At 36.8% G+C, this 18,050-nt stretch overlaps 1 protein-coding gene and 1 long non-coding RNA gene across 5 annotated transcripts in view; one reads left to right on the top strand and one right to left on the bottom strand.

Annotated features, from left to right (window-relative positions):
• The window catches only part of LOC121401519, a 301,118-nt gene that overhangs the window by 23,215 nt on the left and 259,853 nt on the right, over window positions 1-18,050 (top strand). The window lies entirely within an intron of this gene.
• Window positions 10,661-18,050, bottom strand: part of prkcq.L (protein kinase C theta L homeolog) — a 64,702-nt gene continuing 57,312 nt past the window's right edge. For both annotated transcript variants that reach the window (XM_041586569.1, XM_018252752.2), the window contains 5 exons: window positions 17,050-17,112; window positions 15,317-15,455; window positions 14,825-15,013; window positions 13,401-13,529; window positions 10,661-11,955 (listed from right to left, as the gene is read on the bottom strand). In XM_041586569.1, coding sequence (XP_041442503.1) covers window positions 11,800-11,955; window positions 13,401-13,529; window positions 14,825-15,013; window positions 15,317-15,455; window positions 17,050-17,112 — 676 coding nt within the window. In that variant the 3' untranslated portion in view covers window positions 10,661-11,799. The remainder of the gene's footprint in view (window positions 11,956-13,400; window positions 13,530-14,824; window positions 15,014-15,316; window positions 15,456-17,049; window positions 17,113-18,050) is intronic.

Raw genomic sequence — 18,050 nt, 5'->3', positions numbered from 1 at the left:
GGGATCCTTATCTGCTTGCTACCACACTTATTGTCATGGGTCTGATCTTAACTCCTGCTTTGCCTGGCGTGGCCTAATGAGGGTTTACGAAATGTACTGTATAACAGTTTTTCAAAATTTTTCATTTATGTAGAAAACATACAATGTTTGAAATAATATTTACTTCTCTGAGCTTTTACTAAATGCTAAATAATATTGGAAGTCTGAAGATGGTACAGTCAGATTTATGTTTTGTCATGGAATGGAAATACTTGAACCCAAACCATACAGATCGGTTATATGAGGAAAACATGTATTGGCTTGTCTTTAAATTATAGCTGCTAGCAAGTAAGAGACCATTATATGATTGATACTGGCTATATTTAATTCTCTTTCTGTTGTGCAGGGAAGCTGTAACATTTCCCCACAGACTCTCTGTTCCACTAGATACCAAGCAGCCTGGTTTGACTTAATGAATGCAGCCCTACTCAGCATTCTCAGGGAGCTCTTAGGTGGTGATGTGACAAAACACACGTAGCAAGCTCTCCCTGTTCCACACACACAACGACAAGGCTGCCAGCAAAAATGAGCTGCTTTGTGTGCTGACTGGGCTGGGTAGAATTTCACTCTTTAACTGGATAGTTTTATATGCTTTTTCAGCATCAATTTTAAATTGAAAGGGGAGAAAATAAAAGAAAGCGAGAGAGAAAAGCAAAGAACAGCAAAAAAAATTAAAAAAGTAATAAAAATAGAGAAAAAGAGAAAATGAACGAAAACAAAATAAAAGGTAATAGTAAAAGGAAATAGAAAACATTCAGAAAGCAAATGAAAAGAGAGAAAGATACAGGAAAGAAACAAAAAGGACAAGATGATCAACTATACAGGCATGGGATCTGCTATCCAGAATGCCTTTATCCAGAAAGCTCAGCATTAAGGAAAGGCAATCTCTCATAGAGCCCATTATATAGTGAATAAAGTACCCCCTCTTGTAAAATATAAGGATATTATAAGTTACCGAGGGGTTTCATGACCATATAAAAACACGAGGCCGAAGGCCGAGTGTTTTTATACAGGTCATGGAACTCCGAGGTAACTTCTAATATCCTCATATTTTACAACTGGGGGTACTTTATTTATTATAATACACAAATTTCAGTGAGTCCTGTGACAGAAATTACTCACGTTTTATAACTGATGACATCAGAACTCACCGTTTATAAGGATATAATTTACAGGATATTCATGGCTTTCGTGTATTATAATCAAATATCTTAACTTTGAAAATGAATTTCTTTTTCTCTTTAAAAATAAAACAGTATATTGTACTTGATCCCACCTGAGACATAATAAATCCTTATTGGAAGCAAAACCAGCCTATTGGTTAGATTTAAGGCATGCGGGTCCAAATGAAGAAAAGGCTGTGTATGTGGAAAACCCTAGGGATAGCATTCTGGATAACAGGTCCCATACCTGTACTAAGAGTGGGTGTTAATCCCATAAGAAATGAGTGTGCTTATACAATGGTTCATATGCAAGACATCATTATAATGCATGTCATCCATATCCTCTAAATTTTATATTAGAACCAATATCCCTTATAAGGACCCTGCATAATGAAGGAAAACTTGATGGGTGATGGATAAATATTAATTATGCATAGTCGTTACAGTAGAAAGGGCAAGGGTCTGTTGAGAAACTGAAAGGTGAATATATTGGATCTTATGTCACAGTACATTCCATTGCAAAAATACATCTATCAAATCAACCAACCTCTTTGTATTCCTCTGGCATTTGTATGAAATCAATGTATTTGACATCCATGCACATCTATACATGTTTCAGGTGCAGTTTGTTTGCAGATTTGCTGTGAGCAGGAAAAGTCACACGATATATTTTCTAGTTATGTGAATGATGAACAAACTCTGCAGATCATTGTGTAACATAATAATTATGTCACGTTTATACTGCATGAGCTTTACTGTACAGACAATGGAGAGGCAGTGTGACATGACCCTTAGTTGTATGAATAGTAATCCGTAAATGACAGGCTGAAGAGAGGGCCAAAACTGGCATAGCTAGGGATGCATTAGGGTGGGGCACACACCAGAAATGTTGAAGTTGCCGAATAAGGAAACTTTGGGTGACTTCGGAAAACCGAAGCAGCACTTATGCCATCCTGCCCGCGATTCACATTTTTGCCAGTGGGAAGGCATTTTGGGGAGATAAGTCGCCCGCAGTAGTAAAGATTTATTGCAGGCACTAAATCTCCCTTTGTGCCACCACCCTTAGGCATTTATGTGATGGGTGGGGGCATTGTGCTTAAGATTGTGTAGTGCATATTGGTCTGCAGGGACTTCTTTCCGGTTGTCTTTTTAGCAATCAACACGTAATCTTTAATGTAGCTGTATTTATTTGTATTCATTATTGTATTGACCCCTGTTCTATTCATTTATTGTTCTGCTCTACAACGATGCATACAAAAGTAGCAATATAGAAATATATACATATATATTCCTGTTTTAAGTATAAAAGTGGCGGTACGGGCTTTAAGCAGTGTGATTAAAAAGCCTTGGCCAGAAACTCCTAATAAATGAATTTATATGGCTTTTCCAGGAGCAAAACCATCTGAGCTGTATTTTCTACAGTGCCCTAATTTAAATTCCATTGCAGTTGGAAAATAAAATCTTATGCAACTGCCTTGCCAGACAACAAGCCTGTGAATCAGAATCCTTCTCTTTCAAGGACAGATCTTCATTAGTGCAACTATGACTAAGCCTGACTAAAATAGATGGCGGTTGCTAGCACAGACACGTGTTTAATAATATCTGATTAGCAGTGTCAAACCTTAGCTCCCTAATAACATTTGGCTGCAGCACCACCATCCTTAGAAACATGCAGGCTGGTGGAGGATGATGGGAGTTGCAGTTTTGTTGACTGCTTAACACAGGAGGCAGGAACCTGACTCATTTACAAACAAATTATGAGCAATTCCTATTTTGAAAAACATAAACATATACTGTATATTCTTATTTCTACTAGAGAAGTGGAAGTGTGCCCCAATGTCATGCATCATATAAATTATGTACATAAAATAGGAGGCTCATCTCAGAATTAACTTTTAGTATGTTGCTGCTCTGTGATATTCTAAGACATTTTACCTGTTGATCTTTATTTTTGTGGTTTTTAATTTTGTCCTTCTGTTCCTATATCGCTCAATTGCATTTGTTCTATGGCTAGTTTTTTTGGTTATTGTTTTATATCCATCTTTCAGTATGTGATATCAACCACAGCCTGGTTACTAAGGTTAAGGTAATTGTGACCTTAACCACCAGGTAACCAATACAATTCCAGCTTGGGAGCTGCAAACATGAAACGCCAGAAAGAATAAAATTATAGAACAATGGCAACCTCTCTGAGACTACCATTGTATATATTACACCAAAGTTCATCTTAAAGTGAGCATTGTTTAAGAGCAGTTTGCTTCTACAGATTAGTACCACTTTAGAAACTGACTTTTTTTATATTGTGACTCTTTAATAGATTACTTTTTTCTTACAGTGGTCTAGATTAAATGTCTATAGGCTTATGTCAGTATAGACAATCCTGGAGCCACCCTTGCTGCCTCCCATTGTGTGTAATGAAAATCTCCTGTCCATACTGGTATAGACAGGTGAAAGGTGGTTTCCTATTATTCTTAATGAAAAGCAGCACAGATAGGGTGTTTATTTCCCCTTGTCTGACATTAGCCTTAGCTATGCTTGAACAGCGACACTTACTGTTATAGTACCTGTACTCATTATTTTCTTTTATTTATCTGCGTAACTCTGTGTAAATATTTAAATGATTGCAATACAGGTATGGGATCTGTTATCCAGAATCTGGACTGGATAACAGATCTTTCCATAACTTGGATTTTCAACCATAAAGGGGTTGTTCGCCTTTGTGTTAACCTATAATATTATGTAGACCACAATATTCTGAAACACTTTGCAATTGGAGAAGAAGACCAGTAATTAAAAAATTATAAAAAATAATAAAGACCAATTGAAAAGTTGCTTAGAATTAGCAATTCTGTAACATACTAAAAGTTATTTTAAAGGTTGAACAACCCCTTTAAGTGTTTTATAAAATCACGTAAATGTTAAATAAACCTGATTGCCTGGTTTTGCTTCTTAGTTTAGATCACATTCAAGGTACTGTTTTATCAGTACAGAGAAAATGGTAATCATTTTTTAAAAATTGGATTATGTGGTGATTTTTATCATTTATATTCCAGACATCAAATTTATATGAACTGACCGATGACTTGTACTTTTACACATACAGTATCATTTATAGCATCCGCTACCAATGTGGCTTAATGTATTACACAAAATATGCTGAGAGACAGGATTATTAATCATATGTATTTAATACAGACTGCACTATAGCAACCTTTTTGGAAAACAAGGCCTCATCTTCCCACATTCAGACATGCCAAGGTTAAGGGAAGGGTTATGTTTGTTGCTGCAAAAACATTTATTTTTCGACTGAAGGCATTGGACATTATATGGTTAAATTTCAACTGCAAATGCTATGAGCAAAGTGCAATTTTGAGCCCACATATCACTTGTATGCCAATGTAGGAAACCTGGGGCTACTGGCTGGTCTGGAGGTGGCTCCAGGGTTCCCTCAGTGCCTTCCATCAGTTGCTGCAGCAGTGCTCGATAAGGAACAGGTAGGTGGGAAGGACTGATCTGTGCCGATTGCAACTATACAGAAGTGGAAAGAGCTTGACACAAGTACCTTTTTAAGGCCTAAACCTGAAACTCCCTATTTGTGTTGTCTTATATAATAGTCAATAGCCATGACTGAGTGACAAATTGTAAGTGCATGCAAGTACAAATGAAAGATAAAATCCATGTGAAATTATCACTCTGTGAATGTGATATATACAATGGAACCTTAATTTTACGTCCCCTGATTTTAAGTTTCCCCTCATTTTACATGTTTTGTGATCCCACTTATATGTTATACATAATACTGGTCCCCTGAAAAACATTAAATGGGGGTTCTATTGTATATCTCAAAATGTTGCATACAAGTTGATTGAGTTCCTGGGTAGAGAGAAAATTCAGAGCGTTTCTTCATCTTATCTTAACATATTCAATAACAGTAAAGACTTTGTCACAAACCCAACCCACCACAAGGAATATGCATATGCTCGGACAGTTCCTCTTCTCATTTAGCAGATGTCCTCAAAGACGCTATGTACTCGATGAGATGTAAATAAGACCTTGTGCACAACTCTAATTTCTGTATGGCTCAGTCACTAACACCATGGTTAATCATTGATGTCACATTATCTACCTAGTCTGTCAACCTAGTCTATTTATCTAATCTTACCAAATCTAGGATTTGGTCAGACACTCTTAGGGTAAGGACACACTGGACGATTTGTCGCCAACGTTTTAAAAAGTAAATCGCGGCAACAAGACGATCGTCTTTTTTGAACAGACGATTCACAGCGACTATTGGCACAGAGCGATTTGTATCCCATTACTCTGTGCGGTACGTGCTCCACCCAAACCGGAAACGGTTTGTGCTTCCCGCTGTAACCTAGCGTCTTTACGTGCTTGCGTTCTTGCGTCATTGCGTTTGCATTGTAATTTGAATACAATTGCTGCTACTTATCTGTATGTGTGTGCGTGTCTAGGAGATTTCAGTGCTTTTCTAAGTACATGCTATTTCTGATAAATCGCTCGGAAAAGGGTCTCAGTGCGTTTTGGAGCTACAGGCGATTCACAAACGCGATGTGGGCACAGGAGCTGGCGTCTTTCATTTGGTTTTGTTCAGAGACAAAACGAGCGATATGTCGCCGCGATTTGCTTTTTAAAAACGTTGGCGACAAATCGTCCAGTGTGTCCTTACCCTTACTCTGCAACCCTGAAAAGAGATAATTATAATACCACACTAATCTAATTTAACTACATTTTTGTTGTAAGAGTTTACAATGCTTTGTGCTTAATGAATCATTTACTAGAAATGCAATACTTTGAGGTTTGTAAGGCTTTGTCTCCCCTTAGTGTCTGTGAAAAGAATATATTGTACCAAGCACTAAGCTATAGATGAAGCAGATTATTTAAAGTTTAATGATTCTTTCATTAGCAACATCAAAACCTCTGGTGTTCTTGTACAACAACGATATTTTCTGCACTGTAATTATGATATAAATCATGTTTCATTAATACAGCTATGAACGTACACATATTGTTTGCTAAAGCAATTATCCCTACAAATAGATTTATTGTGGTACATTGACTCTCTATTTCATGCATATTCATTTTAGCTTTACTAATTAAAGGTAAGAAAAAAAACAATATCATTACTCTAGATTTTAATACTGATGAGGGCGGAGAGAACTGTGTAGAATAAAGTCAAGATTTACCTACATTAATCAGGTAACCAACGGCAGTGCAGCAGGTCAGAGCTCTCTGCCAGAAGCAGAGTTGAGCTCCTGCATTTGCCAGTGCTGTATAGGTAGTACTGACAGGGCAAGCACTTAGGTGTCTTTCCTCCTCCACCCTACCTGTCCCCTAACTGAATGGAAAATTGTAATGAGACACCATTTAATTTAAAAAAAAAAAAAAACAGTAATTAGTTGCATCAGGAAACAATGTGTAATATATAAAGTAATGTTGTTCTGGAGACTTCTGATTTCTTTATATCGGCAAAAGATACAATTCCTTTTTTCCAAATTTTGTCTTCTGTGTGGCAGGAACTCTAGTTATACAATTAGGATTACATAGCACACAGCAGGATCTATTAGCCTTTATCTGAAGGGTTTCAAAATGCATTTAAGTTGCCTTCTGATTTATCCACGTGACAGCTGAAAAAGCAACACCTTTGTATTTGCATCAATTGAAAATTGTTTGGTTACCAACTTGTTCCACAAGAGGGAGCTGCATTTATATCTGTAAAGTTTGTTATTGTAATTTGTCATTGTACAGTATGTATTCTCTCCTTGAAGGTGGTGTTTCAGATAATTCACCAGAAATTAATACAGTTTTTCGATTACTTTCGAACATTTTCAAATATTGAAGTTTAAAGCTTAATTTTTTGCCATCTTATTAATGATGTGTGGGCTTATCCCTGGGTCCGGCAGGTTCAGGCCAACTTCCATAAAATATTGCCGGGTCATGGGAGAGTTCAAGGTGAGCTCTTCCTTCTGCTCTCCCCGCCTGCCACATTACAGCAGCCTTTATTTATAGGCACTTTCCTGTCCGCCCCCTTCTATGACATCAGAGATAACATAGCTCTGGGAGGTGGGTTACTGAATCTGTTAACTAATACATTAAGGTGCCCATACACTGAGAGATCCGCTCGTTTGGCAATGTCGCCAAATGAGCGGATCTCCCTCCGATATGCCCACCTTGAGGTGGGCAATATCGGATCCTAATGATGCCTAACGGGCGGGCGGATCGCGGGACCGCATCAACGAATAGATGCGGCCGCGATCCGACGGGATTTTTTGTCCCATCCTATCGAGATCTGGCCGACTTTCGGCCAGCGATCGGTGAAGCCCATCAGGGGGCCCCATACACGGGCCAATAAGCTGCCGACACGGTCTGTTGGCAGCTTTTATCAGCCCGTGTATGGCCACCTTAAATTGATACATTTCTTATCTTTGTCCCTGCTGAGCAGTATCCCTGAGTTTCATTAAACAGGTGGTGTTACCTTTAACTTTTAGTATGCTATAGAATGCCAAATTCTAATAAACTTTCCAATTGGACTTCATTATGTATTTTTTATAGTTTTTGGAATATTTGCCTTCGTTCTTCTAACTTTTCAGACATTTCACCACTAGTGATGGGTGAATCTGACCGGTTTTGCTTAACCAAAAATTTGCCAAAATGCATGGGCAACTAATTTTTTGACAAATTCTTTTTCACCCATTGGAGTCTATGGGCGTCATTTTCACAACTCAAACGGTTTCTGAGTTAAGAAAAGACCTGAATGGAAAAAACTCAAATCAACAACCTGAAAACTCGAATTGATTGAGTTTTTGAGCAAAGCCCACCGAAAAAACTAAAAACATCATGAAGGCTATTTAACATCTTCAAATGGTTCAAGGGACCTCTGCCATTGACTTCTACATGACCTTAACAGATTTTAGATGGTGTATTTTCAGATTCAATCTGTTTCCAGGGTCGGGGTATAATAAAGCTCGAAAAATTTTGAGTTTTAAAAAATAAAAACTCTAAAAAAACAATGTTTTAAAATGTATTATAGATAATATATACAGTAAGTGGTACCACAAAAAAATTAGGGATGTAAAATGGGGGTTCTATTGTAATTTGCTCTGTGCTTACAATTCCACAGTGCCAGTAAATCAAAAGACAAAAAAGAAAGACAACTCGGAACAAAAGTTTTGCAGATACTCAGATAGAGTTCTTCCTTTTTTGTTTTTTTGATTTACATCTGGCACTAGCCTTATGGTTCATGATCTGCACCTGGATTACTGAGCTGCCAGACTGAACCGCCAGAGGGAGGAACATTTAACTTTAATCTTCACATTTCTGGTGAAAAGTGATGGGGAAATCTGCCCCGTTTCCACAAAAAAAATTGCGAAACCCATTGAAGTCAATGGCCATCATAAACCCGCAACATTTCTTTGATGCAGCAAATTTTTTGCAGACGAGTTTTTGCCGCAGTTTTGCGAAAACATTCCCGGGCGGTGAAACGCGAAAATTCACCGTGAATACATGCCTGGTGAATAAATTCACCCATCACTAGTGGTGAATAATCTGAAAACAACTTAACTGTTAACTGGTTTTCATTTACAAATAGTAGGTAAATCTGTACCAATGCGTTACCCATATTTTCATTATTCGAACTTGTTAATAAGGGTTATTTTACTGGAGTACTATTTAAAATGGAGAACACATGGTTTGCATAGCAATGGGCAAATCTGACCCTTTTGCCAAAATGAGTGTAGCAAGAAGCTGTAAAAAGCTGTTGGTAGAAAACAACAAATCAGTGTATGTTACATACAAACGCACACTGAATTTTATTTGTACTATGTGTGTTACTTTAAATGTGCTGGTAAGGCATGGGAAAAAAAAAGCTTTGAATGCCTCTGATCTCAATATTGCACATAACTGAAGCTCACTTACAGCCTGTGATTTTTTTTGCTTTTAAATAAGTGGGATGGCTGAGATCAAAAATATATTAAATATATATACATATAGAGCATATTGACATCAATTCCTAGAGCCATTTTTAATTTTTAAAAATTTTGCCCCACCAACGGCTGATTGTGACTGTGCAGCCTGTCATTTACTTGATCTAAGAAACAGGCAGCTGTGTCCCCTGGTATGATACTGTATATTAAAAGGTTTTACTATACTACAACATGCTATATCCTTCGTTGATTAATACAATTAGACATCTTCCAGTCTGCTAAAAAAAGCAAGCAAAGAAAATAGAAATTGCATTGACGATTTCATACCACAGGAAGCAGTCTTAAACCCAAACCTTATCTTTTTGTTCAGAGACCCTCTATCTAGTGCCACATTGTTACACCTGCCTGAAAAATAGGTTGATGGCTATCAAAGCCACAGCAAGACTTCATGGTTTGCATATGTGCATAGGTGGAAAGTTGTCATTGTGTATGGTCAGGTTATCTACTTTACTGACTGATGAGTAAATCTAGCACAGGAAGGAACAGGTCTCACTGGCGTCAGTTTGTATACCACAAACACATCAAACTGCGATGGAAAATATATTGTAGATACAATCTGAAACTACTGTAAGCTACCAGCATGGTATGCAGTAGGCAAATTGAGATGTTTTGCTTAGTTTAAAAAACAGTTTTAAACAAATTCAGTACTTGTAGGAAAATAAAGATGCATTTTGGTTTTATGTTGTTGCATTTTATTTATTTATGTATTCTATTTTAATCAACTTTCATCCCATAATTCAGGTATATTCTAGGGATTAGGTTATCAATGTGCTTTATAAAAATAAATTTAGAAATGAGATTAATGTATAAATTAATTTGAGTACTAAAGAGTTTTAATAAGTGCTTCTCGCCAAGATAAAAAGTAATGCATACCTTATGTGCAATATATCTTCAGCTCAGTGTTCCTCAGTATGAGAAGCCTCTATGTTAAATACTTTGATTTCTTGAGTTTTTGCCTCATTGGTATTGTGCTACCAATGGAAAATAGCTTTGGCCTACGGCACTATTCTGGGAATTTTGTCATCTTGGCAGTTAATAACACTGCGAGAGGTTACAAAATAGTCAGAATTGCTACCTAATTATATTACTGGCAATTTCCTGTACCCACAAGTGCTCTCTTGGGATAGGAGATTGTCACCCTGCAATTGTGCCATGGTCTTTATATGTCCCCAATTACATGGGCAAAGTTTTCCACTTTCTCATTTATTCTAAGTTTGAACTTGAATGTGCATAAACACACACACACACACACATGCACACACACACACGCACACACACACATGCACACTAACATGCATTTCCTTGCAATGAACCTGCCTTCCAACCATCATTTAATCCATATATTATTAGAAACCCATGAGAAGGTCCTGTTTTTCAGCTGGGACTGGGTGCAGAATAAGTAAAAATGTATTGCATTTCAAATGCAATGCACTATTATTTTTTGTATGCAAATACCGCTTGTGATATATTCATTTAATATTTAGGAACAAAACAGCAACACACTTTTATTTACACTTTTATAGGTACATGCTATACTTAACATAATTTCTTTTAACCACACTTTTATTTACAAACATTTTATAGGTACATGCTATACTTAATAGTATTCTAGCCACACATTTTCCTATGTAACTGTAAATGTCAGATCAGTTACAGCGATATATCAGCACTGTTCATATTAGACCTGCACAACTATGAGGTATGGCACAAATGATTTTCAGCTTCATAGTTTATCGAATGACCTAAAACTGAGATCATTGGATACCAATGCTATGTAAAATTTCCAGGCATCACTGAAAACTATAAACAAACACACAAAGCGTACCACTTTCCTGAGAACATTAACAATGTACATTCTTACAAGACTAATGAATTTATGTATAGATTGATTTCCATTACATATAAGTAAAGGGTCTCAAATAATGCCATTATAAAAGTATCTTGTTGGGATGAAAATTAGGGTACTTCTGTGAACGAAATCCAAGGTAAGGTTTTCTGCAGTCAGTGATTTGTGTGAAAATGATGGTTGATCCCAAAGATTTTTTAACTCCATTCTGCATCTCCTGGTAAAACAAATGGTGTGTGTATCTCTGAAAGAAAAGCAGATCCATGCTGCTGTGTTGATTGAATGTTTGATGAGCAATATCTCTAGATAGACAAAAGTTTTTCCCTGCTTTGATTAACCATATTGTGTCACTTCCAAATCAATATCTGTGCTTGAATGATGCATTTCATGCATATACAGTATATGGTAATGAACAAAACTAAGTAACTAGAGTAGGATAACCTGATCTGAGATGTACTAAATTATGAAATCAGTGCTTAGGTCTGCACCATTGCTTGAGGGACAATCCAAAATTCTGCTTTTATATGAAGGAGGCTGCATGCCTGCAGTAACCAGAGGTCTGCCTCTGTTGTCCAAACCAAGACTGTTGTTGCATCCGGGACCCAAAAATATAACCTGTACTACATATAATACACTATACAAAAGTGTATGTGTTATACAATGATATGCATTTTAATTGCAATCTCCTTTTCCAGTGTGCACAGATTTAAAGGAATTTATTTTCCAGCCACGAGTTCAGAATATTGACCTCTCAGGAAACAATTGCTTCCATTTTGGGATTTACAAATGAAAAATGATTGAACATATTTTGGTCCATGCTGTTTATTAGCGTTCTTTCTGAACTTGATAATCTGGGTTTTTCATTTAAGAATTCCTTGTCAAAATTGCTCCAGTCATCTGCCGATTTCTTCGGAGAATAAAAGTATGGAAAACAAAATAAATACATTAATTAGCAAATTATAACATTCAAATAAAGCCACATTTAACATATACAAGTAATTAAAAAAAGCTATAGGAAATTTGTAATAATTGTATATTGCAAAGTTGCTTAGAACTATGTTTTATTTTATTCGGCAACTAATGATATTTTGGGTTGATATTCCCGTTTAAAGGGGACACTGGACAAAAGTCATTATTTCTGGGAAACAATCTGAGAATAATTGAACTAAAACAAAGTGTTTAGAAGGTGAACAACCCCTTTAAAGCTGTTGTTCATCTTTGAGTTAACCTTTAGTATGATGTAGAGGGTGATATTCTAAGACAATTTGCAATTGGTTTTCACTTTTTATCATTTGTGGAAGATATTTAGCTTTTTAATTCAGCAGCTCTCCTGTTTGCAATTAATGGTTGCTAGAGTCTGAATTACCCTAGCAACCGGAGGACCTGAATAGAAAGATGAGTAATAAGAAAGTAATAAATTTGCTTTACAAAACATTTGTTTTAATTGGGGTCAGTGACCCCCCATTTGAAACTGAAAAGAGTTAGAAAAAAGGAAAAACATATTAAAAAAACTATAAAAAAAAAGGCCAAATTTGGTGCGTGTATGGTGGGAAAAGAGCCGACCGATATCGGCAGAAGACTTGGATATTGGTCGGCTCGTCGATCAGGCTGGACGGAAAATTTTGATCGAGTGCCTTTTGAAGGGACCCAAACATCGGGCATTATTAGTGCTGAGTAATCAGATACAGGTAGAATTCTATTGTTCCTACCTGTATATCTACCTTTATATCTGATGATTCGGCTCTACACGTGTGTATTGAAACGAACAATCTTTCTTGGAAAGAACTTTGCCAAGAAAGATCGTAATTGTTAAGTCTATGGTCACCTTTACTACCCTGCACATAGTCAGGCTAAGTAGTAAGCTCAATAATGTCCTGCCAACCCCAACCAGTATGGCATTTACAAGCTGGTTTGCAAAAAAAAGATTTTTTGGTTTGCATGTCATTTCCCTGCCCAGCCTCCGTTCTGGCAATGACACTGCAACTTGACATGCGTGTGGCTGGTTTAACAATGAGATTGGGGCACTGTAAATACTGCACTTATAAGATTTAAAAATACTTGAGATTAAAACATCTAGGGGCAGATATATCAAAGGTCAAGTTTTCTTGAAAAAACTTAGTTTTTCAAGGGTAGTTTTCAGGTTAAAAAAACCCTTTATGAGATTTATTATGTCTCGAAACCACATGTTGAGATCATGTAGAAGTCAATGGTAGAGGTCCCTTGAACCATTTGAAGATGTTTGTAGCCTTCATGATGTTCCTGTTTTTTTTTTTTCTGTGGTTTTCACCCAATAACGCAACAAAATTTTTTTTGAAAAGGGTATAAAAAATTAGAATTTTATTAATATCTTACCACTTTAGGTTTAAATGGTGGCTCAATTTCTCTGTTTTCCAGTCTTCCCCATTCAATGTGCTGGAAGAAGCAATGCTGGCGAATATTTCCTTTTACTCCAAGCCTTCTTTCAGGTTCTCTCACAAAGAGCTAGAAAGACAAATTCCATCATTACAGTTTCTCAGATTTAGCTTGTTTAAATGTGATTCATTTTGTAAATGCTAATATTATTGAATATAAAAGGTTTCAATCATAGCTCTTCATATATTACAGCATCTAGTTTTTAAGAGAAAAAGTCATGTTCTCCTGTCTCTAAGGGTCTCTATCACAGCCTAAAGCTGGCCATAGACGTGCAGATATACCTGCAATATCGGACGAACAATCGGACGTTCCAATCTCCTGACCTGTCACTAACCTTTCAGATTAAATAAAGTAGTAAAAGAACAGATCAGACGATGTTCTGCCCTTACAGCAATCGTACAAAAGTTATGTCCGACAAAAGCTGGTGACAGTCTCCCACTGATAACGTCAGGTCGGCAATACATGCAGAGAAATTATCGGTAGCCGGCAGAAATTTTCTAACCTTTATCGACTGAACGATCGATTGCCATAGCATGAAAAATATTGGGACACTCCACACATGGTCCGAGAATCGTACAAAACGAAGTTTTGTACGATTATATCTGCACGTCTATGGCTGGCTTTAATTTGAAAAACACGGACAGACCCACGCAAAGCTGCATATCCCTCCATCCCAAGTTTAGTAAGGCAACTTTTGTTTAGTGTCATTTAAAGTTAAACAAAAGGTAGAATTACTGGGCTTGCCAAGTCATTTTTTCCTAGATAATCGTGGAAGCCCAACTTGAAGGTCAGTTAGGGAGAGAGCCTACCTTTAAAAGTCGAATATCTTTCACTGCATTCATCCATTTAGGTGAATTCTAACTGACCTTACAGTTAATCTCCCAAAAGGGAAAATTAAGTTAGCCAATCACCAAATTAAAATGTATAATGGATTATCAACCAACCTTGCATGTAATTAGCCATGCCAATTGAATCCAATAGATCAAAGTACTTTGCTGAACTTGGGAATGTTGATGTTTAATATTTCATAGTTGAAGTCCATGTTTCAGTTCTTTTAATTGGCAATGCAAACCCATTTCTCCAGGTTTGCTGATGTTGGGGCTCGTGTTTATATATCATGATGGTGTATCACTCAGACTATTACAGACTAACTTCTTGTTATATTAAGTTTAGCATTTTTCTTTATCATTTGTGAATTCCCTAAACCAGCAACAGATTTGAAACATAAGGTGCTGAGTGTCTCATTTGTTGACTGAAATCAGGTTTTAGCTATTTATTTAACGCTGGTTACATATTATGGCAAAATCTGTTTGTTTTTTGTCAAAAGTACCAAATCATATGGGTGTAAACAAGATTGTGATTACCATGATTAAAATATCTTTTGCTTCCATGCTGAGAAAGCGAGGGTACATTGGGTTGTCCATGCGAATAGACTGAAACAATTCTTCTTCATCTATGCCATGAAATGGTGACTGGCCAATTAACATTTCATAAAGAAGGACTCCAAATGACCACCAGTCCACCGAATAGTTGTATTTTTGTCCAAGCAAGATCTACAAATGAATCAAATAAAACACAAAGTGGGCTTATTATAAATCATTATAATTAAAGTTACTTTAATGTCTATGAATAAATTGTACTTGAATTGAATAGCTTAAAACTCTTCAGTGCCTGAGAGAGGAAAGGGTAACTGAATCATATATAGGGTGAAAGGACAAAATAATAGTATGGAGAAACTTTAATTTCTGATTCCCATCCATTTCTCAGCAAACAAAGTTAGAAAAATGTCTGAAGAAAGGGATGTATGTTTATTAATGATTGAGGTATGGCAGAGAACGAATAATAAAATATATAACCTCAGGTGCAATGTAATCCGGAGTACCACAAAAAGTGCTTGTTTTAGCTTCTCCAAACATGGTTTCCTTGCACATTCCAAAATCTGCAATTTTTATGTGTCCTTCCATGTCCAGGAGTACATTATCTAGCTTCAGGTCTCTGTAAAACAGTATAAAAAGTAGGGACATGGGTGGAACAACTTTGATCAGGAGAATAGCATAAATCTTATTTAGAGAGAGAAACAGAACATTAGTCAGTGCTGTACAAGTGAAGCAGGAAAAGTAATAATTCTGCAAAACTCAGCAGGTCATCCCAGTCTTTCTTAAGCAGCCAATTTTAGACTTATGAACCCAAATGATAAACTGATTCTAGGGTTATTTACTAAAGTAGAAACAATTTGAAGTGAAACTGTGTATATCTCTGCATATTTAGCATTAGTGTTGGAAGTAGAAAGGTGCTGTAGCTTAGCATGGTTTAGAGCTTTTGTATATAAAGGGGCCTGAATCACCATGTGGCAGAGCACTGGGCCAGGGAGGCATCTAGCTGGTGCTTAATACGTCAATACATCAATAGATTACATGTTTGCTCTGGTTCAGCCACCCTGGTCACCTGTTGGCACCAGAGATTTTTGTATGTAGTGGAATTCCCCCTTTGTTTTACTTACACTGACAGCTACAGATAGGAAACTTCAGAAGGTCCCTAACTGCTCTGCAGGGAAACAATCATACTTTCAAATGACTGTCCCTAAGCTTAACCTCCCAACTGAAGCCCAGACCACACTGAGCATGTGTTATAACAAAGTTCTAACTGAAACAGACTTGGGTAATTTCCCTTGATAGTTGTCACTGGGGAGCCAGCCAGTAGGTCACTGGCTACATTTTATTTTTAACCTAATAAATGCAAGAGGGTTAGAATGTAATGTTGGTATATAGACCCACAGCTCAGTGCCAGGTCTCATTCACAAGTCAGATTTACCTGCATATTTATTTACTGAAATGTTTTATTGAAACATATTTACTGGAAATAAAACCTAGATACATTTATTAACAGGATATGACAGCGTCATTCATTCTACATATATGTGGATACAAAATGAAATGCCTCTGCGTTCCTGATCATGGAAACAAACTTGCAGTGGACCAAAAATAATTAATTTTACACTTTTTCCTACCCCTCAGAAGCCATATTCCAATATCTTGCACTGATGAGATCTAACAAGATTGAAACAGGCTGTCTGCAAGTTTGGATATATGGCTCTGAACCATGAGGCTCTCTCTGTGCTATAAACCAGCGGTTCTGGATGCATAGTTGGCCAAAGGGACATAAAGGAGTGATTTGTATGTCTCCGCCAATGATGCCTTATGGGAGAATTAAAACTCTTATTTTGGTATCTAGGCAGTGCTGTGTGTATGGCATGAGACAAGTAAATACCTTCTGATTTCAGGCTTTACTTTGCATGTAAATTACTAGTGAAGGGCTTTTTGACTCATTTTAGCCCTTCTCACCCTAACCAGGTTCGGTTTCCAAAATAAGTAGATACTAATAGATAAAAGTTTCTCTGTACATTTGAAATACACTACTACTATATTGCTTAATGCTAACATTTATTTATACTTAATGTGCATAGGGATCCTGTCTTTGTGAAGAGATGTGAAATGCAAGCAAAGCTGAGCAGGAATGAGAGGGCATCGGGAGAGAGGACTGAGACGTATGTGCTACAGTTATGATCCGCACTGCGTTTTAGTTCAAGTACCTGTATACCACTCCTTTAGAATGAAGAAACTGCAGCCCACACACGATTTCAGCAGCATAAAAGCTAGAAAACAATTCAGAAACATCACATTATTAAAGCCGTTGTATTCATGAAACATCTTTTATTCAAATTGTTTCTAGGAAGCAAAGAGGACTTAAAAGGAACAAAACCTGAACTCTCTTTCAGGTAACCAATCTCATTAGGGAAATATATTCACCTAGAGATTGCCCTGGATAACAGGCTATTACACAGCTATGTGAATACATATAAAGAGCTGAAATATTCAGAAGAATAACCATATCCTAAAGCAAAAGCTAAAATATTTAATGTTTTGTAGAGTGCAGTAAAACTGATTAAATGGCAAATTATTGTTACCAAGCCAGACAAAGGGCATATTATAACAATTCGATACCGGCAGGTAGGATTTTTTATCTACAGTGATACATTCTGTTGCTTTTAAGTCACTAAAAGCTCCATCACAATATCTATTACTGGTTAGATCAAGGACGTGAGCTTATAGTCTACCATTCATAATATAGATTTAAAACAAAAATAAAGCCATTGTAAGTGAAGAAAATGCATCTGTTCCACAAATATCACATTTCGCAAGTCCTCAATTATGTAGGAATTTATTTTATAATTCGGGTAATTTCACATAGAATATGGACATGTACTATGAGCAAATATAAAGCTATTCCGTCCTTCTTTTAAAGGAACAGTTCAGTGTTAAAATAAAAAACGGGTAAATAGATAGGATTGAGCAAAATAAAAAATGTTTCTAATATAGTTAGTTAGCCAAAAATACAATTCATAAAGGTTGGAGTCAGGGGTGCGCAGCCAATGAGACGAGCTGAGCCGCTCGCCTCAGGCGGCAGCGCCTGAAAGGATTCCAGGGGCAGGAAAAAGCCGCTCCTGCACCTTTAAGAGCCGAATTTCCGGTTTTTGAACTGGAAATTCGGCTGTACTATTGCGAGAGAGTGCAATTGTGCTCTCCGCAATAG

The sequence above is a fragment of the Xenopus laevis genome, chromosome 3L (genome assembly GCF_017654675.1).
Source record: "Xenopus laevis strain J_2021 chromosome 3L, Xenopus_laevis_v10.1, whole genome shotgun sequence".
Classification (NCBI taxonomy): domain Eukaryota; kingdom Metazoa; phylum Chordata; class Amphibia; order Anura; family Pipidae; genus Xenopus; species Xenopus laevis.
The sequence above is the reverse complement of the archived record's forward strand: the minus strand, read 5'-3'. Positions and strand labels throughout refer to the sequence as shown.